The sequence below is a fragment of the Trachinotus anak genome, unplaced genomic scaffold, assembly GCF_046630095.1.
Source record: "Trachinotus anak isolate AG129_WGS33_773 ecotype Australia unplaced genomic scaffold, CSIRO_AGI_Tana_v1 ptg000028l, whole genome shotgun sequence".
NCBI classification, from domain to species: domain Eukaryota; kingdom Metazoa; phylum Chordata; class Actinopteri; order Carangiformes; family Carangidae; genus Trachinotus; species Trachinotus anak.
In genome coordinates, this window is record NW_027273879.1 from 8772360 (window position 1) to 8787500 (window position 15141).

A 15141-nucleotide genomic window follows, 5' to 3' on the forward strand; every position below is an offset into this window, starting at 1 on the left:
AAAACTGGCCAGACCAGCTATCTGTCCATATATCTGTCCCCTAGATCTGTTGACGTGACCTTTCTGCTCAGAGCTGAAGTGGCAGAATTTAGAAATGCAGGTGAGAAACACCTGAGATCAGTTGCCATGAGTCTTTGGCCCCATTTGAGTGCAGTTGTGTAGATCTCCATTTTTTATTCCAGGTTTTGTAAATGCACACAGCTGTCTGTGAGATTTCCATAGCAAAACAGAGTCATTTGCTAAGTGTTTATGCAATAAATACAGAAACTAAATCGAAACCAATGGTTATTTTACTCTGGCAAGAGCAGAGACTCCCAGAATCCACCATTACTTCCCAGTCCAACCCCAACTTTGGGCCGGCCTTGACAAAAAACACCTCCAACATTCTGACTAACTCTCCCTGACTGTATGATTTAATTACCAATATGCTTTAAAGGCGCTGTAAGACAATGCTAATGAATTGAAGTCAAGAGGAACTGTTTCCATTGCTAACCCTTCACTGGCAGAACAGGTGACAAAACCATTTCCATGTGCAAACTGATGACTTATTCATGTAAACACAGGTGGCACTAGCTACACCTTCCTCCACACCCCTCCTCCTACTCCTCTCATCTCCTGGTGTGTTTTTTTAACAGCCTGCTGTTCGAGACAGACAAACACTGCTTGGCATGCCAAAACTCTTGCCCTCAAGCAAACACCCCCCCATCAAGTGTCACACCGGTAGGAGGTAATTCACAGGTCTCCCTTCACTCATTACCCTTCCTCCAATCTCCTTACTATGCCATGGCAAGGGTCAAAACACTAAATAGATTTGTCATTGATTTGATTTAGTCATTAACAGAGGCAGTAAGGTTGGTGATGATACTAAAATTATCCATTTATGCATCCATCTATCCTCTGCAGGGTCCAGGAGGGCTGGAGCCCACTCAGTGGCTGGCAAACAATCATTCTCTGACGCTTGTACAACAAATTAGTGTTGCCACCAGCTCACTGGACAAACCTGCTCGTCTTTGGACTGTGGGAGGAAACAGGAGTCTCTGGAGGAAACCTGCACAGGCACTAGTTCTGGATTCAAACCCAGGACCTTCTCTCAGTTATTTGACTTTCCTAAACACTGCACCATGGTGAAAAAGGTACCCTTCTGCCCCTCTCCTCTTACAGTCTCCTTGGTATTTGTTTGTTTTATTAAAGCATAAAAATTTCAGTCAGAACATTTTTATCTCCTCTTACCAGTCCTGCTCTCTTAGGTAGGTAGTTCAAGTCCGTTTGGAGATGTGTTAGCTATTTCTGTTTCCTTTTCACATAAAATCCCCAAATATGGCTGCCTTTGCACCAATAATCACCAATAGTCACTTTTGGCTATGTACGATATGATCAGACACACTGCTATCTTAGGTGTCAACACTAATCCAAAGGCTCAGTCCGTGATCCCAAACATGCTCTCCATTCTAGCATTTTTAATAGGACTTCAAGCAGTGCTCCTGCTCCCACATGCGTCACTGTCTTAGTTTGCTTTCGCACACATCAGAGAACTCCAATCCCACTTTCATCAAGAGCACTGGAGTACAATCTAAGGTTCAAACTTTGAGCACATCACACACACCGACACACACGCACAAACACACACACACACACACACACACACACACACACACACACACACACAGACATACCATACAGACACACCACCCACAGTTTTGGACTTTGTAATCAGGTTAATTCATGTTCATTCGTGTTAAGGCAAACAAACCTTTGAAAAGTTTGTTTTCCTTGCTGTTGTTGTTATTGTTCAGATATGTGGATAAAATCACTGTAAATAGGTTTAATTGGAGAAAAGACTCCACTTTGAGAGGTAACCAAAAACAAAAAAATTCAAAACTGGACCAAAAAAAAAAAACGACTTTGCACAGAATTTCACTAAACCTTACAAAGGAACATTAAACATTACAAAAGAACCTAAAACCTAATTTAGGCGTCAATAGCTTTAAACTACTTTAAATTACACACACATTTTGGAATATATATTATATATTATATATATATTAGCACAGAACGTTTTATCCAAATGCTTTAGTTTTGCTAGGAAATGTAAAAGGCAGCAAGTTCTTTAAACTAGGAGCTAGCAAGCTCCCCTCCAGTTGAAAACAAATGTCTGCTGGAGATCGTGGATGCAAATTCCTGTGTCTGGTTTGTACCACAATCAGGTGTTATTTAGGGACTGGTAAATACATTCTCAACATTAGTCCCTAAAGATGCACGTGTATTGATTAATGTACTGAGAAGAGAGGGATGAGAGCCCAGAACCATTTATAGCACTCACTTTATCAAAGGTTAAACAACAAAATCTGATCATTTTACACAGAAGTACAAGTTCACAACATAAGGCTACAATTGTCAATATACAAAAGCTTCTTCAACCACTTTAACAAGTGGCAGCAGCACAAGTGCTGTTCCACTAACATCTGTACAAATCATCCAAGTGCTGTCACTGCATAAACTAATTCTACCACTGAGAATGTACCTGTTAGTGACAGTCAGGTTCTCTCTGCATGCCCTTTTTCAGCCTCATTTTATAATCTGTCTCCGAAAAAGCATGATTTTAAAAATAAACCTTTATGGCTAATACATCATCTGAGACCAATGAGACCAAATAAAAAACAGATGCGATTTCTATTATCACAGACCTTATGCAAGCCCTAATCAATCGGCCCGCCCCTAATATTAGGAATGTTAAGTCACCGAAAAGCATTTGGAGGAAAAAGCAGTTGATCTCAAGCAGGTTATTTACCGTATCTTTGTAAGATGAGCTTTCCACTGCTGGAGACAGCTCTTGGTGAGTAAAGGAATGAAGTTTGATGCTTAACTTGTTTCTTCTAGACTGGTAAGTAAACAGCTGTTAAAGCTGATGCTGGCTATGGAGCAATAGCAAAACTTACACATAGCTCCTTTAAAATTGTTACAAGTGATGGGAAAATGTAATGTTAATGTAATGTTGTAATTGCATCTCAGTGGAAACCGTTCCTGTTGTGCAAAGAGGCAAAGGGGATGCCTATTTAGTAAAACGACAAAACAAAAATGCTTAGTTCTGATTGCCTCTCCTATCCCCACTCACTCTAAATACATGGTTCCCTTGTTCTGATTTATCACAAGGACACAGCCATCACTGTTCAAGGTACGAAAGTTAAAGGTTGAGATGTGTATTTGGAACAAAACAAATTCTAGCCTTCCTTGGAAAACAGTCACCGCAACACTGGAGATATGAGTTCAACTTCTTAACTCAGACACACGCACGCACACACGCACGCACACACACACATAGTTACACACATGGTCTTAATTTGTACCAGCTGGCTAGTCAGACTGGCAGACAACAGCCAACCTCTGGTCTGTAGACACAAACTGGTGTTTGTAAATCACCACTTCAGATAAAAGGAGAGCTAAGTGTCTTGAGCCAAGTGGAAACCAAAGGAAATAAAGGTGAAGTGAAAGAGAGAGTGGAACTGTCAGAGTCATTACCTTGAAAATATATCTGTACTGTAAAAACATTCATTAAGGGCATAAAACAATACATAAACTTAGGAAGGGGGAAACAGTGAGCACCGCTGTTAGCAAAGACAGAGTAATGACAATAATAATGGCTCTAATAACATAATGTACCTCAGCTAAGGCCTTTCCCCTTGTGATGGGGATTTAGTGCAAGGGTGAAGTCAAATCACCTCTTTAAAGGGACGCCTGCACATAACGCATCTCTACATACAAACACACACAGACGCAAATACAATCATACACATATGTTACACCCACCTTGGCTCGGTTACTGAAGCTTCCAGATTTTCAAAATGTCCTATCTTGGATTCAAATCAATAAACCTCACTGACACACGCACAAACATGGGCCATATGTTCTCAGAAAGACTACTGAGGCCCTCAGACATTTAGGAGGCCCCACAAAGGTCCTTCCTGTATCCTCCAAACACTAGAGCACGGCACAGGAGCCTGGGGGAGAGTTTGGCTCAACTCTGGCCTTTTCCGACTCTTAACAGTCATTTATCTTTACTTAGCACTGAACACAGAGCAACGCAAAGAAACAACAAAGAGACAGAGATCGTTTTCTTTAATGTCATTATTATGAATTCATGCCACACCTAGAAGGGTCCACAATTCCACTTGTTACAGTAACACATTAACTAGAAACTACTTCTGCGACAATGTCTTGAAAAATCACTTGTGGTATAAATATACAAGCTCAAGCTTAGAACATTAAGGTGTTGCAGCAGTTTTCATCCATAGGTACTGGCATTCAGCGTGATGCTCAAAAATGATTATGCACAAGCTTCCTCTTATGTATTGAAGTGGTGATCACAAGAACGTATCACATCTACCCTCAGACAGACATGAGGACGCCGTCATGACAACATAATGTCTTACATGCTATCTACCATGTGGCTGAATGCAAAAAAAAAAAAAAAAAGAATTCTGCTAGATACCATCAGTGCATTGGCTTTTAAGAGCATTTCTGTTGTTAAGACTGTTGGAATTTATCTCTGTCAACCAACTTTCCCACAACTCCTCTTGTCTACACCAATTTCCATGTTCCCATTCCCCAAATCGATTCCAACCCCACTGTTTTAAGCCTCAGTAACTTGGGCAAGGTTCTCGCCTTCATTCAGTCATTCAACATAATCAATACAACAGCTATAATGTTGATTCTTTTTTTTTTTTTTTTTTTTTTTTTACCATCGGCTGTCATCAGTGTGAGCGCTGTTACACCAGGAGCTGAGGATACCTGCAGAGCAGTTTCATTTCAGGTCCTGCTGTGTGACTCCGTGAGGTCAGGCTGTGACCCAGTTTTTGGGAAATTTTGGACACATGCAAATGCAAAGAAAGGAAGTTCATGAGAGGCTATTTATCTTGTCACATCACCTCCTGAAATGTGTTTATTTTTCACTGACAGATATTTCTTTTTGCGCTCCTCTTTCTCTCTTTGTTAAAGGCAAATATGTAAAAATATGAAGCCTGAGCATGGGAAGCAGGAGTGAGCATCTGTGAGGCATTTGTGAGGAGAAAAAGAGAAAGAGCAACAGAGAGAAACTAGTATGAGTTTCCAAGCACCATCCCATGGTTTACAGGAATGCTGGTGAGCGCCTGGTGTGTGAGGTAATGTCCTGTCACCCAGCCCCACCCATACCCACTGAAGCTCACCATCTCATTGGTCCAGGGCTAATGATGGGCGACTTCCATGGCCTACTGAGAATGAGGCTGTAAAAGTTAGTGAGTGGCTGCAATTATGCAGTTTACCTATCCCACTCTCATCAGGGCAGACATGGGTAGTGACTGGGTGGTAGGGAACACAGACCACAAACTAATGTATAGGGATTGGTGAGCGTACAATGCCAGCAAGTTGAAAACAGATGGCTCTGCGGAGAATTTAAATGTCCCTCATTCAGTGGCCCCCTATGCTCAATAAAACAGGGCCAAAACCCTGCATATTAACAGCTTGAAAATGTTATGGGGGGGTCATCAGTGCCATGAAAAAAAATACACCAGCCACAATGAGGTTTCCACATGGCAGAACCACAATAATAATTGAAACGGGAAAAGTAAAAGGGAAAAAGGAACGCCATCCCAGAGGTTTCTTTTTAATGTTACCACACGCTTAAGTCACTGGCACCGTGCCTGACGAGGGCTGCGTGGTTTGGGGGAATGCTGGTGAGAGAGACAGTGCCAGAGTAGCTGGCCCTCCTGTACTGCTGAAAGCAACAGCTCGGCTACTGTATGAGCTTTTGTTTTTGTGGGCATGTATGTGTGTGTGTGTGTGTGTCTGTGTGTGCGTGTGTGTTTCAGCTTGTGCAACAGTATGTGTACCATTTCCTGTGTGTTTGTTTGCATGTATATGCAGAGGGAAATGTGTGTAAATGTGTATGTACACCCTGCAGTAGCTTATATACGGTATGCATGTATCCTTCACTTATGTACACAAACACACACTTTTGGCTTTTTTGGGACCTGGGACAAAACTGGGCCAGTTATTGTTTCCTTGTTTTTACTAGTCAGAATCGTTTCTCTTACAGTGCCTCTCATCTCCCCCTCCTTCCCCTCTGAAGCATTACTTACCTAACGATAAATGTAGTGGAGGTTATTTAATCCAGACTTCGTGCACATATGTTTGTTTTACATCTTGAGGTGGGTGAACTTCATATATAGGCAATTTCTTGCAGCGTGAGAGGACTAAAATGTTATCCCTTCTGTTGCTTATGTATAATTAAGGGGGGGGGGGGGGGGGGGGGGTGTTCTCTAGGGGTGCCCAGTGGTTGCGTCAGAGATTGCCTGGGCAGCAGCCCTCTCTGGAGAAATCACCTGGCTTGCTGTTTGATCTTAAAGTCTAAATGCACATGCACCCTCCCTGCTAACACAAACTCATCTACACACATATACTGTACACGGAGGCACACATACATGAACATAAGCACATGGGCACACACGAACACACACACACACAGGTTAGTTGCTAGGGCCAGTTCTCCAATCCAATCCCCCTAGAGCAAGTTGAGCTGGCTCACCATATTCCATGGTGTGGTAGTGGGGGAACATTATGTTCTGCTCCACAAAGACAGCAGTAGTACATTTCAGTCCCCTATGGACCTGCCCTACAATCCTGCATGGAGTCGGCAGTGTGAGAGAGAGTGTGTGTGTGTGTGTGTGTGTTTGCCTGTGTGTCTCTAACTGTGTACCTGTATGTGAGCTTGATCAAGAGAGAAGAGAGAATCTTTGAAATAAGCTGGAGCCACCTTACTGTATTCACAGGTAGTCCCAGATTTTAAATTAAAGGTCCTCTATTGCATTTGGTCATGAGTCAGGCATTTAAAGAGGGAACAAAAAGGTTAAAAACAACACAGCTATTAAACCTGGATAGAATTTTATATTGGCAGTTAGACATTTTTGTGATCATTAATGTGTCTCAACTTTATTAACTTCATACATTCTCTGGTGTCCATATGGTATTTTGATTGGATCAAACTGCTCATTTTGAGGACATTTTAATGTGGGAATGGCCAATGGTTTTGGACCATTTTCTACTTTCACAATAATTTTTATTCAGTGATGTATTTTCTTTTGACTGCAGTAAGACTGTCGGTCAAACTAATTTCCAGATTGTTGTACCTCCAATTACAACCGCTAACCACATCTGTTCATCCATCAGTCATTTGTCATTTATGGATCTGATTCCCTACATTATGTCATATGTCATTTCAGCCATCATATGATCTATGTTTACATATTATTCATTATTATTTCTGGTTTAACAGCACTTGACTGCCACGTGTGCTTTCATGTTTATTTCAATTTAAAAATCTCGACCTGACCTTGGCTTTAATCTCTGCTATTTAATCATGTAATTGTTCCTTATGTATCATCAAGTGCAAAACAATATAACTATAGCACTAATGGTAAATGGAATGCACTTATATCGTGCTTTTCTAGTCATAGAGACAACTCAAAGCACTTTGCAATACATGCCACCAGTTCATACAATGATGGAAAAAGCCATCTGGGGAAATTTGGGGTTCAGTATCTTCCACACAAGGAGATTGGGATTGAACCAGCGACCTACTGATTAGCCAACCACCCGCTTTACCTCCTGAACCACAGCCACCTCAACCACTGCCACTGTAGTTTCTACCTCTAAAAGTTAGTGTTTGGATTTATATTCCCAAAAATGAATGTGTGTCATCCTTACGAAGATCCAGCACACATTTACATTCTGTAAGGTGGACTGCAGGCTACTGAGCTATTGTGTACAAATGGGCAGTATGTTTATGGCTCCATGCACCATTTAGTCTTATGTTGCTGAACTCTCCCTCAGCAGTGGTTTGAATGCGGGAGCATTCATCCATCCTTCTCCTTGGCTTTGCTCTGGTGCATGAAGATTCAAAAGTTAAGCAAAAAAGTTCAGCTCTCATACACTAATGCTGCATATTCAGCTTATCATTCACCATAGCATTTAATGGATAAATGATATGTCTCAGTATCCCTCTATGTTTTACGTTAGAAATATATTGCTGTGTATACCGCGTACACACACAGACAAAAGTGCATAGCACTTGAGATTTCGTGCAGATACATGATCTCTCTTTCTCCTCAAGTGCCTTCTTGCACTGTTGTTGCTTTCTTGCATCCGCAAAGATCCTTATCATTGCTGCCCGCTTTGCTCTCTCTCTTAGACGCACCGACACACACACACACACACACACAGACACAGAGAGAGAGAGAAACACTGTCTTTAGACATCAAACGGAACTGATACACAAAGCCAATACAGGACTTGTTTACTAGATCAGAAGGAAACGATGTACTATCAACTCCCCACACCCCCCAACACACTCATTCAGAACATAAAACACTCACAAATACACAGAGTTAGTTACACTTCAGCATTGTTCTGTATCAGGGAAGCACATCTCTAGTCCAACTCTACCAAAGACCAGTGAACCATGAACACGGAAACATGATTAAATTAAACCACAAAGGAAGAAGTGAGCTTTAAGCAAGGCAGGACAATGTGCTGTTGGTCCCTGATAAAAACTAATTACTACAACTAGCACAGACTTATTTGCAAAGCCAGTTTTTCAAGTGCTTGACAACATGGTCATACACCAAAGTGTGGGAGAGTAGTTTTTTACCTCCAGTTTTTAAATTAATCTATTAGATGGAATGTGGCTCCAATTCTTAGTCCAGTTTGTATTATTAGTCTACAGAAATGAGGGAATGTCTTCTGGTGCTCATCCCTCCAGTATCCAGAGATGTGGAGAAACTAAGGGCTTCAGGAGCTGTTCTGGTGGTTTGTGGTGGCCCCACACCTTGCTCAGACACTTAATATTGGTTTTCGTTATACACTCCCCTTGCACTTATAACTTCTTTCTGGGCCTCAGTTTGGCTCTTGCTCTTTATTCATCTCTCTCCCACATGAACACACACACACAACAGCACACAAACAAGCACGAGAAGGACAGTAATGGTACATATTGTGGGATGAATGCTAGTGGTTAACCAGACACCAACTCCAACAGAGAACTTTACTGTCACTTTGGCTTCATGCCGTGGTAATGACATTGACTCGGGAGTGTGGCTGACAGAGAGTGTGTCTACAGTGCATTCAGAAAGCTCTCAGACCCTTTTGCCTGCCCTATGGTAAAATAGTTAAAATTCCTTTTCCCTAATCCATCTACACCCAATACCCCATCAGGCCAAAACAGAATTTTAGAAGTTTTTTTAGCTGATTTGAAAACCTAAAATATGACATTGACATAAGTATTCAGACCCTTTGCTTGAAATTTAGCTCAGGGGCCTCCCATTTCTCTTGATCATTTTCTACCTATGGCAAATTCAATTGATTGGACATTGGACATGAAAAGCACACATCTGTCTGTATTAGATCTCACAGCCAACAATCCATATCAGAGCAAATACCAACGGGGGAAGGTGGAAGGAACTGCCTCCAGAGCTCAGATAGAGGATTGTGTTAAGACACAAATCTTTCTACAAAAAATTCTACACATTAAAGGTTCCCAAGAGCACAGTGGCCTCCATAATTCTTGAGCAATCAGGGGAGAGGGGCCTTGGTAAGAGAGGTGACCAAGAACCTGATTGTCACTCTGGCTGAGCTCCAGACAACATGTATGGAAACCCCCAGTAGGACAACCATCAGTGCAGCAGTCCACCAATCTGGGCTTTATGGCAGAGTGGCCAGACAGAAGGCTCTCTTCAGCAAAAGACACATGAAAGCCTGTGTGGAGTTTGTAAAAAAAAAAAAAAAAAAAAGCACCTAAAGGACTCAGACTGTAAGAAACAAGATTCTCTGGTCTGATGAAACCAATATTGAATTGGTTGGCCTCAGTTGTAAGCCTAATGGAGGAAACCAGACAGTCCTAGTCACCTGCCCAATACCATTCCAATGGTGAATTATGTTGTGGGGGTGTTTTTCAGGCAGGGCCAGGGACACTGGTCAGGGTTGAGGGAAAGCTGAATAGAGCAAAGTACAGAGATATCGTAAATGAAAACCTGGTCCAGAGTGCTCAGGACCTCTGACTGGGCTGAAGGTTCACCTTCCAACAGCCCTGTATCTCTGTTTTTGATTGTGTCCAGCATAAGGACGTTACTGTACTCATTTAGTATCGTGAGCATAACTTCACTTACTTTAAGGTCAGCATACAGAGAGTGGGTGAATGACAAAGAGAGAATGAGTGCACTATTTAACCCAAAAGCCATTCAAGCTGCAGATAAAAAAAAAGATACTATGTCTCAATATGCTCCACATTTATACCTCAGTGACTTCAAGGAGTAGAGGGAAATTATTACAATGATTAAGTAGAGTAATGGCACAATTACTCTTTTCTATCCACCAGTTTCTGGCAAGGCTACAGTTTATTCAATTTTTTCAGAAAAATGGGCGCTGATCTGAAGGATAAGAGCAAACAAAAAAGTAAGTACTACAGGACACATATTTCACTCACGCCAGCATTTATGTCTGCAGACCAAAAACTCTGTTGTCAGGTCGATTTAGTCTCAATAATTATTGATTTGTTACTTTCACCTACCAACATCCAACTATGTCCCAGCACAACTGAAGTAAACTCAGTGTCAGTGAGTTCACTGCTGCAAGTTCTCACCAAAGCTGATATTTGTACCATATAGAGGCTGCAACAAGGTGACTTCACCAGTCGTGTTCATACTCTCTCCCCAAGCCAAATAAACACAACAAGTAATGTATTCAGTGTTGCCTCCCTTGAATACAGAAAATAAGTCTTGCAGTCCGGCTGCAGTCACCATTTCTTAATCGTGGCCATTTTAATATTGATGACAGTCATCTCAAAGTTGCCAAGCAGTGTATTAGCCCAACAGTTTTCTAACTTCCTGTCAAGGGCAATATGTGAGTCTGTATCAGCAAAGCCACAGTGCTTTTGGCAGACAACACCGCTCAGAAAAAATTGTATCAAAATGTCAACAAAGATCATAGATCAACAGTATACCGTCGTAAGTAACTATGCGGATCTGAGGTTTGGACTTTGAATCTCTTGGTGGTTATCACATCAAATGCCTTTCTCATCCCTTTCCACCAACAGATCTTGAAGTTCACCCAGGAAAATCAAACCCCTTACGTAAACAATCACCCACAAACTGAGGGAACTAAAACAAAGTACTCTAGATAGGGAATGTAATCCAGATTCCTAAGAAAATGACTTTTCATTTGGTACTCTATGGCAGATTCCTGGGTGCCATCAAGCAGGGACTGTCAGCAAAAACAGCAATTAAAATATCAGATGGCTAGAAAGCGACCACTGACATCACCAAACATCTTTGATAACTTAGTTTTGCTACTGCCACTGTGGCGTTTTCAATGTTGTTCTAAAGTGGCCACATTTAAACTGGATCCATGAACGAAGACAGGCCTACTTGCCTGGTCTTCGTCTCCAGAGCCAACCCTCACATGCTTCATCTGTGGCATGAGTCTCCAGGACGGTCGCCATAGCCACACACATCCAAATGCACAATTGCTCAGGAGCGTTGCCTGAACGAGGACCTCAACATAGTTATTTGAGGCCGTGTTATGTTAGCTTTGTTTTCCAGCGGACTACGACAAGCAAACAAGTGTGCACGACGTGTGTGCATTTGTGTGCGAGAACACACAAATTTCTTTTGTTTGTGTGTGCGTATGCTCGAGACTACAAGGACACAGTGCAGTCAAAGTTAATTTGGATTCGAAGAGATGGCATTTGATGCTGCTGCAGCGCATGTTGCTGGAGTGGAAAAATAAATGTTAGAGATTAGATCAACATGCACTGATGTTGGTGAGAGGATTGGGCTTTAAGGACACTATTTTTGGTGTAACAGGGTACGTACAAGCTTTGCAATCGCCGATTTCCTGGACAGATGACAGAATGTGTGAAAAAGCGAGAGAGAGTGAGAAGGCGAGGCAGAGAGAGATAGTGACGAGACCGTTGTGTTTTGTTAACCTGTGTTTGCATATTTTCCACACATGCGCATGCACTTGTGTGTTCACATAGAGTGTACAGTCAGTGGCCTTGTAACGAGGTGATCTCATCACATATGACCCTTGGGGAACAGTGTGTTCTTCACAGTAAAAGTACTTTTTGTATGAACAATGTGTCCTTCACAGCAGAAATCCTTTCTTTATGGTTATATGGACATGTGCCACTAGTGTCTCATTCTTCTCAGAGAATGAAACATCTGCAATGTTGTTAGTTGGATCACATTCCTTTTTTTTTTTTTTTTTTTCTTTGCTTAGACCAAAGCAGTGCCATATAAATATCAAATGCATTCAGATCTGTTGGTTAATCTCCTACCTCTCTCTTTGCCAAAGTGTTCTTGAGCAAGGCACCTGACCACAGCTGTTCGAGAACAACCAGTACATTGGCCTTGTAAAATGCATCATCAGCAGTGGGAACAAGCTCCAGTTCCAACATCACACACTTCCAACATCACACACATGCATCAGAGAGGCAAGAGGGAGCACTGTCAGTGTAGAGGAGTAAAGCCTTAATAATGTTGCAACAAAAACATCTCCCCTTTGAAGGGTTAAAATACTTATGATCATAAAATTTAACAATGGATATTGATGTCACTCTCAGCATCAAAGGAAGTAAGTTAACATTTGGTTTTAATAACAAATACCCTGGAAGCTATCAAGAGACTGGACAATAGCGAAGAGAAATAATAAATAGTAGCTTTAAAGGAGATAGTATACTTCAACAACAAGCCTTAGCTTTGACCATCCATGTTAGGGAGAGGGGATTAAATAGGATTGAGCCTAATGCACTTCTTTTTGTCAGAAGCTTTTTCCGTGTGTGTGTGTGTGTGTGTGTGTGTGTGTGTGTGTGTGTGTGTGTGTGTGTGTGTCCCACCCTAATGTTTTGGGCAATCAGCCCCTTTCTGCGTTGCGACAGCAACAGATCAATGCTTCCACCGGGCTTAGGTGGAATCAATGGCTTCTTCTCTTGTCTTCAATAAGCATTACTTTAATGAGAGCAGCAAACTTCTGTCACCACCATGGGAGACATTTAATTGAATGTCCCCGTCTCTAAAATTATTTAACTGGAAAAGTAGCAAAATATGTTTTTTTTGTTTGTTTTTTTTGAGGCTTCATTATCATCATTATGATGTGTAAAACACTGATAGATAAGACAGTAATAGCACCAAATTTGTCATTTTGCTTAAAATCAGACAGGAATAATCACTGTATCAGGATTAGGTTTTATGTCTACATATGGAGAATTTTAATGCTTGTTAACCTCTGGCATGATATATCAAACTATTTTGCTTTTTTAACTGATGGCAACTGTAATGTGCATTAGATAGGAAAAGCTTTGCATGATGGCCTTACCTTAGTAACAGCAGGGTATCCAGCAGCCACCTCACCAGAGCAGTAAGGCTTCTCCTCATGGGAAACTTCAACAGTGGAGGCCCATTGGTCCAGGAAACCACTGGGGGTGTAGAGGCCACAGTCTCTCACACCAGTCTCTCGCTCAAAGTCTTCACACACTCCATCGCCATCATAGTAGTAGCACATGCTTGGCTCCTCTGCAGGTGAGAAGAGAACAGGGAAAAGCTGTAACTTAGAATAAACCATTAGATGTGTTTTTGTGACTTTTAAAGGTAAAGTGAGGATAAAGGATTCTTCATATCCCCACCACTTCCCTTCTCTAGCACGTTTTCATTTGTACAATGCGGGTGAGGTTTAACAAACTCCAACCATACTACCCTCCCCCCTTCTCTCATCCTTTTTTATAAAACCTTCATACCACCTGATCCTTTGGGATACAATTTCTAACCTTATCTCTGTTATTTTGGAAGGTCAAGAGGGAGAGGACCAGATAAAAAAAAGAGGGGAGGAAGGTAAGGGATAAAAGGTGCATGGGAAAAAAGATAAATTCTTCAGTGTGTGAGGGTCTACAAGCAGAGATGAGAGAATATGTAAGGTCAGGATGCAAAAAGAAAGAATGAAAGGGAGAGAGCGATAAAATGAGTGAGAGAGACAAACACAGAGAGAGGAGGGGGGAGGCGGGCGAACCAGACAAAGTCAAGAGGTAAAGAAAGATACAGCAGTAATTTTTCCAGACATCCCACCCGGAGTTAAGGTCTGGAACTGGAAGCTTATGGACTGGAGGAGAGGGGAGCAGAGCAGGGAGGTTGCCTGGGCCTCATTGCTCTCAGCTCTCAGCTAAAGCAGCGTCAGCCGGTGGGGTTCCAGTTAGGGGGAAAGGCGGCATTCTGTGCCAAGTTGGCCGGGGCCTCCTCCTTGAAATTCCAGCCCTCCCCAGCACAGCCAAAAACTCAAGTCAGTTCTGTGCTCTGGCAATGGTGAAACGAGGGGCTACTGAGGGGGCATACAGAATACACTCCCGCCACTCACTCAGCAGGAACAGAGGCAAAAGAAGAAGGGAAGGAGTGAGACTGAGACAAGGGGAAGCTCGAACAGTGGCTTGCGAAAGCTGCAGGAGTAACAGAGCAGAGTGTGAGCTAAAGAGAGAAGAAGAGTGAAAGGATGGAAAAGGAGAAAGAGTATTGCTAGAATATTCGAATTTGGACAGGGATAGAATAAACAGATAACGGAAAAAGTGGAAAGGTGATTGAGTGCAAGAGCAAAAAAAAAAAAAAAAAAAAGAGCAGTCTGCAGTTGCAGAAAGACGGAGAGTGATGAGTTGACCAAAGATGGATAGAGACAGAGAAAAGGAAGGTGCACAGGCACCTGAGAAAATAAACTATACCTGTTTCATTTGTTTCTACCTTAATTTCAGTGATAGAAGGAATATGTGAATTTGGCTTAAGAAAATCATATTACATTTCCTTTATGCTTTATCTGCACCTGTGTTTACTGTGGCTTGAAGCCGTGTTGAGACATGGCCAATGAGACTGCAATGCCAGGTGGGGTCATGTAAAAAGAACTTGTCAATTTCATCAATTCCAGATATAACTCAGCTCAGTCGTGTGAATAGCCTATTAAAGCTCATCCAAACTGTAGCACGCTGGCCCTGTTGTATACTTAGTGTCAATTCTCCATCCAGCTCTCTCTTTCACTCTCCAGCACACTGACAAGCAGGGACTCTCTCACACATACAGACAGATG

General features: G+C 42.0%; 1 protein-coding gene across 2 annotated transcripts in view; it reads right to left on the bottom strand.

The window, feature by feature from the left end:
* Positions 1-15141, bottom strand: part of pappaa (pregnancy-associated plasma protein A, pappalysin 1a) — an 86065-nt gene that overhangs the window by 35572 nt on the left and 35352 nt on the right. For both annotated transcript variants that reach the window (XM_071465261.1, XM_071465263.1), the window contains exon 10: positions 13399-13595. In XM_071465261.1, the coding sequence (XP_071321362.1) occupies positions 13399-13595 (197 nt within the window). The remainder of the gene's footprint in view (positions 1-13398; positions 13596-15141) is intronic.